This window comes from Falco peregrinus, chromosome 2 (genome assembly GCF_023634155.1).
Source record: "Falco peregrinus isolate bFalPer1 chromosome 2, bFalPer1.pri, whole genome shotgun sequence".
NCBI classification, from domain to species: domain Eukaryota; kingdom Metazoa; phylum Chordata; class Aves; order Falconiformes; family Falconidae; genus Falco; species Falco peregrinus.
Window position 1 is genome coordinate 106,624,765 of NC_073722.1, and position 7,828 is coordinate 106,632,592.

At 51.2% G+C, this 7,828-nt stretch overlaps 1 protein-coding gene across 1 annotated transcript; it reads right to left on the minus strand.

Moving 5' to 3' along the window:
• Positions 1-1,846: 1,846 nt before the first annotated feature.
• Positions 1,847-4,414, minus strand: CHCHD2 (coiled-coil-helix-coiled-coil-helix domain containing 2). Its single transcript, XM_055794963.1, has 4 exons — positions 4,236-4,414; positions 3,481-3,727; positions 2,703-2,862; positions 1,847-2,169 (listed from the first exon to the last, which is right to left on the minus strand). The coding sequence occupies exons 1-4, from the start codon at positions 4,283-4,285 to the stop codon at positions 2,159-2,161; spliced, it is 468 nt and encodes a 155-aa protein (XP_055650938.1). The 5' UTR covers positions 4,286-4,414; the 3' UTR covers positions 1,847-2,158.
• Between the last annotated feature and the right edge of the window lie 3,414 nt (positions 4,415-7,828).

Below are 7,828 nucleotides of genomic sequence, written 5' to 3' on the forward strand. Positions count from 1 at the left end.
GGGGGGGGCGACACTTCCTCCGCCGCCGTTAACCCTTCCCTGCGCGGGGCGGCCGGCGCGGCGGGGGGGGCTCGTCCCGACCCCCCGTGGCCGGGTCCCTCCTCCCGCTTCGCCCGCCCGGGTGCCGCCGCTGCGAGTGCGTGTCGGCCCGGGGGGCCGCGGCCCCGGCCCGCACCGCGGTTCTGGCTTTCCGCAGCCCAGACTGAGCCTCGCCAGCCAAAGCAAAGCCGCTTGCGCTGTTGCAGATTATCGTAAAGATTTTACCGGCTCTTTCGATATTCTGTGTTCGTGTAACGGTTCGTTATAAGAGCATTTTGATTTTAAGGAGTTAACCTCCGTGTTAGAATTACGTTAGCACTAATTGCTACTTTCTTTTTAACTACGTACTAATTGCTGTGCTGCTTGTTATCCGAAGCTGTTATTTGAAGTCCCTATGCTATAGACCGTAATACCCTTAGTCCTTACTCTCCAGACCATAACCTGAGCACCCAGGTTCTATTGTGTATAGATGAGTTACGGGACAGCTTGGCAAGGCTGCCAACTTGGCAACAAAACTTACTTTTAAGGTGTCCTGAAGTGAACTTCCTTCATTATTAACACTAAAAATCACACCCACAGGTCAAGACCCTTGCCCAGGTGAAGACCATTCCCCTGCGCACGCCTAGTAACAGAAAAGGATGACACAGCAAATACTACAATTATATGCAAATTACTAAGCAATCATTGTAACTGGGAGTGTACAACCTTGTACTTTTTAACAAAAAATTGTAATTTTGTGTATAAATGTATCGGTGCTTGGTTTGTGGAAATGCCACCGAGCACCCAGCGCTGCAATAAAGGAGCACCTGCTTCTTAATACTCCATTGGTGTTAAGAGGTTTGATTCCCGATTTCAGTGACAGTGCCACCAGGAAAGGCGGGTTTGTCCCCGTCCCCCCTTCCCTTTCCCCATTTTGAACAGTCATTTGGCTCTTTGCACTTCCAGGAACCGCGGGTCAGAGCTGAAAGCCTTTAGGAACAGAATTCCCAACAGCATGAAAGTAAGTTCAGGAAAACCAGGTCATGCTTTGAAGATATGTTCACGAGGAATTTGTCTTGTGCAAGGTTACTGCAGGGCTGAAGTGCAGGAGCGTTTACTCCCCAGACTCCAGGGAATTCAGTGAGGAACGAGCTGCCTGCTCCCTCTGATGGAAGAGACAAGGGTTTGCATCAATAAATGCTTTATAAATAATTATTTTATTCTTTTTCCTTCGCATAGCGGCAGTTGTCACTTGCTCAAGCCAGGTGGGAGAAGGTCACACCACCCACAGTCAGCTGGATCATTTTCTCATGCTGCAGTCCACTGCTATCACAAGATAAGAGGAAGAAAAAAACCTCCAGCTTCTGCTTGTTACTGGGAACTGCGAGTCTGATGCAAGACTGGATTATCTTGTAAGCGCACAGCTGCTTGATAGTGCACCAGCTTGCTCAGGCAGTGGCCTGCCACCGCAACCCTCTCTGAGCAGAGGGAGGATAATTCTCAGAACCTCCTGAATGTGAATATAGAACCTGTTTTTAGAAGTACAACAGGAGTCTGCTGGGGAACGGAGACCCACCGCATACAAAACAAGGCAGGTGCAGCCCTCCTCATCACTACGCGTTTTAGTCAGCAGAAGGTGCTTGTGGGGCTCAAATGCCCAAGCAGATGCCTGGCAAGCACAGCAAACTGCTGAGCTGCGAGTGCTACTGAACCACTGCAGCACAAGCCCATCAGACACCACTGCTGGCAGCACAGCTGGCAAGCCGACAGAAGCGTGCCAAAATCAGTTCTCGCCTGCCCCACCTTCAGACTCAAGAGTCCACTAAAGCAAGGTACTAGAGAGAGTTTATTTATAGACCATATCACTTACATTCAACACAACAATCAGCAAATGGGTTAGCCCAAATTAGTTTGTTCCACTTTGCTGTTTTATCTTCCATTTTGTGCTAAATTAATTTGTAGCTGTAAGTTGCATCACATCTGTAGCGGCTATGGCAGAAATCAAGCCATGATGAGGACGATAGTGTGAATATACGAACTAACAAGGTAGCAGACAGCTTTAGACTTTATTACTGAAGCTTCATTTTCATTCATAGGTCAGTTCTCCTAAGATGGTCTTCAGCAACCTTGTTCTGAAGGCTTAGGCTAAACCTGAAAGGCAAGAAGTCATCAGTTAATTGCAGCACATTTTGAATCCCTGAGCAGTAAGTGGTCTTCCTTGCTATAAAGGAGATTTAGGTTAGGGTGTTCCCTCCCCCCCTCGTCTATTTTCTGGGATGTGTTGAACTGCAGACTTCAGCAGTGCACCTGGGCACTGGTATTCAGCAGTCTCCTTTCTCCCAGGTCAGGATGGTTTGCCTGTCATGCCAAGCAAGTGCTTGCTACAGGCTGATTCCCCAGGCATGCTGCCACCACGGTCCCAAATTGTCAGCTTCAGTCCACACACCAGCCCAAAAGCTCCAGGAATTCATCCTCTCTCCACCCCATCACCTCCAGCTACACGTACAGGACTGAAACAGGAAGCCAAACACAACAGCAGCTTGCTTTAACTGGCTGCAGCATACATGCTCTGTATCAATCCCCATTCTTTACCAGATGGACTGGAAAAAAACCAGGACATCATTCCCACGATAGTTTTGCTGATTAGCTCATTTAGTAGTTGCGTAGAAGCACTGTCTACTTACCATTAGCAAACCTGCACTGCTTCAGTACTTCACTGAAGCCCTCGCAGAGCTTGAGGTCAGTCTGGTTCTGCGCACACTCCAGGAATTGTTTCATTTCATACTGGCAAGGAGCAAACTGCTGCTGCTGCTGCTGGTAGGCAGGCTGAGCTGCCTGGGGCTCCTGAAATGGCAGACACCTCCCTAAGTGCCCTTTCAACACCTCCAGCCTATGAAGCCAAACCACCCCAGTACTGCTTGCTGGGTATTTCTTCCCGGCGTTCTAGTCAAAATATTGTTACTTTTTAAATGGAAAACAAATAATGGGCTGAAGTACAAAGTAAGTTTACAGCAGTGGCATGGCACATTCTGAACAGTTTTGTGAGTTACAAACAGGTGGGTAACTTTGGGTACGCTCAGGTAACACTGGATAGCATCTGGGCAAGGTAACAGCATTATCTTAACATCTGAGCAGCACAAAAAGGTCTTGCAATAGGTCTTACCATCATTAGACTTGGAACAGAGGAGCCCTGCCCGAATCAAAGGAATACTACAGTAGAAAATAACACTGATACCCTACCACAAGCACGTATCACTCATGCATCCCTTTGAACTACTTTTAAGATACTCATGGTGATTACGGTAAGTTACCTTGGAGGTATGAGTCTCTAGTTACCTCAGTTTGGCCAGCTGCGACTTGGGTGGCCCTTTATGTCTACAGCAGCTACCTCAGCCTATACATAACTGACCTGCCAAATTAAATGCGCCTCATTAGCTGGTGTCCAGTTATGCTTTCTCTTACCTGGTAAGTAATATCAGGCCTTGCAGCTTCAGAGCTGTTTCCTCCACCAAATCCTCCTGTAAGCGCATGACCTATGGTATGGCCTACAGCAGAGCCTACAGCAACTCCAGCAGCGGTTGTAGCCATCTGTGCCATCAGACCAGGCTGCTTCGGTGCTGGAGCAGCCACAGCAGAAGCCGGTGCTGCTGCTGGGACAGGTGCCCGAGCAGCAGGTGCTGGTGCTGCAGCTCGCATTTGTGGCGCCCGACTGCAAGGACAGAAAGAGAAAGCTCACACCCCTGCTCCGAGCTCGCAGTGGGCACAGGCCGCCTGGATGCGGGGGGGTAAGCACTTGCAGTTCCCCCTTGCTGCACCTTGTGCACCGAAGGCAAGAACTTAATGTTCTGGCGAGTGATTTCTGCGCCGCAGGGTCAGGTTTAGAGGCTTATTTTTGGCTGCTGTAAAGGCCAGCCGCACCTACACCCCAAAGGGCTGCGGGGCTTGGCAGAAGGAGAGATATAACGCGAGAGGGGCTGGCGGAACAAGGCCTTAAGGCGCAGGCACGGCGTGGCCAGGCCCTGCCGCCGAGCGAGCGCTGAGATCCACCTCCATCCCCCCAGAGGACCGAACCCCGCTCCGCTAACCGAGCTCGCAGCGCCCCAACCCCCCTCACCGCCACCCCCACCCCGCTGCGTGCCCCGGTCCCGACATGGCGGACGGGCCTCGGCCGCCCGCGGCCTGGGCGGGGAGGCGGGAAGGGGCCCGGCGGCCCTCACCTGGCGGGGGGCGCCACGCGGGACGTGCGGCTCCGGCCGCCCCTCGGCATGGCTGCGGCGAGCTGCGCGGAGGCGAGGGAGCTGCGGGAAGGAGGAAGAGGAGGAGGCAGAGGAGCGGGAAGAAGCACCCGGCCCCAAACACCCGCCGCCGCCTCTGAAGGTCACCCGCCGCGCGCGCTTGCGTCACTGCCGCCACGCCGCACGGGGGGCGGGGCTGGCGCCGGCCCCGCCCCTTCCCCCGCCGCCTGAGGCACCGCCCCGCCACGGCCGCTCCTCCGGGCAGCAAGGAACGCTTAGCCCGGTGCAAGGCGGGCCGGCCCGGTGCCGATAGCGCTCTCCGGGGGAGCCCGGTGCGAGGGGCCGCCAAGGAGCCCCCAGGAGGCCCTCAGCCGGCCCTCAGCCCTCCGCCGAGTGTCACCCGAAGGGCCGCGGGTGGCCACCAGCCGCCCGGAGCGCGGCGGGGGCGCCGCTGCCCCCTCAGCCCCCTGCGCACGGCTGGCCCGAGGCCATAGGGCTTGCGGTTTAGCCTTATAAATTATTCTGAGGAAATGTGGGTTTTAAAATTCGTTAAACACAGCAGCTCTAACGCGGGGTACATCATGACAGTGCCATGATCACCAGTCGCCCCAGCAAGGCTTGGCGCTGTCTCAGATGTCCTTGGGGATCTGCAGGCCTGAATCCCAGTTTGGAACGTGGTTGCATTTATTTAAAAAACAAACAAAAAAGGCTGGGAGGTTTGGAGACAGATGGTGAAAGACAGCTGGAAAAGACTGGTATTGCATAGCCTAGGTAGGGGAACACAACAGAAATGGCAAATAAAAGGCAGGTTGTCTACCGTGTAGTCGTGATACTAGACCCAGACCTGTCAAAATAAAGTGAACAGCACTGCACTTTGTTAAATGGAGGGAGTTCTTTAGGCAAGACCCAAATGATTTTTGGAATCTGCTGTGAGTTCTGGACCTTAGCAGAGCTTTAGAAAAGAATGAATCATTTCATGAGGATCAGGAGAAAGACAGAAGTTCTGTCGTGTACCTTGGACTATAATTAAAACATAGTCCCTAGAGTTTGCTGTCTAAGTCCAGGTATACCAGAGGTAAAACTGGTATACAGTTTGACAAAACCCCAAAGCCAGAGCTGCTGAGGAAGCAGCCAAAATGGAGAGAGGCCAAAACTGAGAGACCCAGGGAGGAGATGCGTGCAGAGACGAGCTCCTGCAGCAACGCCAACAGTGTGACCTTAGGTGGGTGCTTGTGTTCTGAACATGAGATATTGTTTGTATTTATCTCCTAATAATCTTGACATTAACATCAACTGCTTTTCTGACTGAAGCTGTGATTTTGGATTACCGTTGCTATATAAATTCACAATGTTAACGCTTCCTTCATCAGACAATGGTTACACACGAGATGTCTTAAATAGCTGCCTCCCTTACAACTGAATAAACCATGAACAAGCAATTTTTTGTTACAATGATGGCTTTATGGTGAAGCGGTAGTGTTGGAAGGTGGCAATCACATTTTGTGGAGGAACGTGTGTGTGTGTGTGTACTCTAAGAATAGGAAGTTAGATGCTTGCTTCTAATGGGAAATGAAGTTGTTAGAAATCTCCCTTTCTGTTGAGCCTAGTTTGAGAGTTCATTAACTAATTAGATCTGATCCTGTGTATGTTAGTTATCTGGACTCTTAATTTTTTTTCATGGAAAAAAACAAACAACTTGTGTGCTATGTTAACTCAGTAAGTAGGAATCAGATTTCAGCAGAATAGTTTTACCTCTGGTATACCTGGACTTAGGCAGCAAACTCTAGGGACTATATTTTAATTATAGTCCAAGGTACACGACAGAACTTCTGTCTTTCTCCTGATCCTCATGAAATGATTTGTTCTTTTCTAAAGCTCTGCTAAGGTCCAGAGCTCACAGCAGATTCCAAATCCGTGAAGCATTCTGAGTTCTGCACTCCAGACAGACAGACAGTAATTCACTTCAGATTTGGCACTTTCTCTCCTGCGGCTGGCCCAGGATGCCCACGGTAGCTCACAGGGTAAGGCAGGACTGTGCAGAGCTGGCCGGGCAGGGCTGAGCTCAGCCCTGCTCCTCCGACCGCTGCTGCCAGCCTGGGCGATGCTGCCAGGGCCCGACGTCCCGTGGTGTCCGTTCAGTGTGCAAAAAGGGAAAGCTTTGGCTAGACCTCATCTTGAGGGCGAAGCTATAAACCGATGAGATAGGGTGATTGTTTTCCCTGTGGCTTTAGGACGTCGGTTATTTTTTTGGTTGCCCCCTTCTATCTTTCTATCTCCACTCCTTTCCCATTGTCCCTCTCCCCTTGTTCCCGCTGGCAGCTGAAGGCATAGCGTAGAAAGCAGGGGATTTTTAATTTAGTTTATACGCTAGCTAGAGTTCAAACAACTCATTTCTTAATGAATGTTTTTCTCAACACTTTTTAATGAATAGTTTTCAATTTCCCTTTTTTTGCTGGCAGGGGGATTCTTGTTGCTTGAAGTCATTTTGCACCACGACGCTCTGAATTTGTTTTGTTTTGCAGAACAATGAAGGCACGGACGGGAGAACTGGCGGGCTGAATGCTGCCATTGTGTGCTGTCCTCCTGCCTTCCTTGGGAAAACTTGCAGAGTTTAGTTTCGTACTGACTCGCTCTCACATCTGCTAATGCCCAGCGATAAAGTGTGTGGAAGGAAACGGGGAAGGGGATCAAGCAGGTGGTGGCTGTCCTCAAAAGAAAGCAATAATGGTGGTTGTGGTGGGCGTTTGCAGTAAGCAAAGGTGTTTTGTTGTCAGCTGCTAGATAACTTTTGTGTTGGCAAACTAAAACTTAAACTTAAACTACAGCCAGACAGGTATCGATGCTGCTTTTGACAGAAACCAGAGACGTATGGAAGAAAGAAGACCCAGCTCTGATTGCCTTTGGTCGTACCCGTCTGATTCGGACTAGCGCTACAGACTTGCAGGTCTGCCAGCTATATTTAGAGGTGTGATACGAATGTGATCCTAGATCTGCAAAACAGGTGACAAAATTCCGTTGCTCAAGCGCAAAGCGTATTCTTCCAGAGGTGAGGCTGAGCGAGGCTTGAGGGAATCCATCGGCAGCTGCTGCAGAGCCAGACTATGGTGCGCACCATTAAAAACAAACTTTGAATGCACTTTTTGTATCACTTGTCCCAATTACATGTCCCAGAAAGTCTCTTGGTAAACTTTGGGAATGTTAACAGGCCCTCAGCAAGGGACCTCTGCACAGGAGGCACCGGGTGGGCTTCGTGTGCCTGCAGGCTCTGGAGGTTTGGCTCATTTTCTACAAAATCATGGAAAAAAACCTGGAGTGCTCACGGGGGCACCTGCCTGAGGCCAGCGCCGCCTCAGCGACTGCCAAGGGACACATCAGCCCTGAGGGTCACGTCAGCCGTGACTGGTTTCTCAGCGCTCCCTGGAACAGTCCAGATCTGAAGGGGAAAGAGGGGGGGAAAAAACCTAATTTTCGTGCTGACATCAGTGAGGGCGGGGGGGGGAATGACACACACACAGCCCGGGCCGTGCGCCGTGCGGTGCCGCCCGATGGCCGCCAGGCGGCGCCATGACCGCCCG

Bases quoted from the DNA above. Each gene is read 5' to 3' on its own strand.
- CHCHD2 (XM_055794963.1), bottom strand. From the start codon at position 4,285: ATGCCGAGGGGCGGCCGGAGCCGCACGTCCCGCGTGGCGCCCCCCGCC. The intron at 3,728-4,235 runs GTGAGGGCCGCC...CTGTCCTTGCAG, and splicing joins CGCGTGGCGCCCCCCGCCAG to TCGGGCGCCACAAATGCGAG. The intron at 2,863-3,480 runs GTAAGAGAAAGC...CTGCCATTTCAG, and splicing joins GGCCTGATATTACTTACCAG to GAGCCCCAGGCAGCTCAGCC.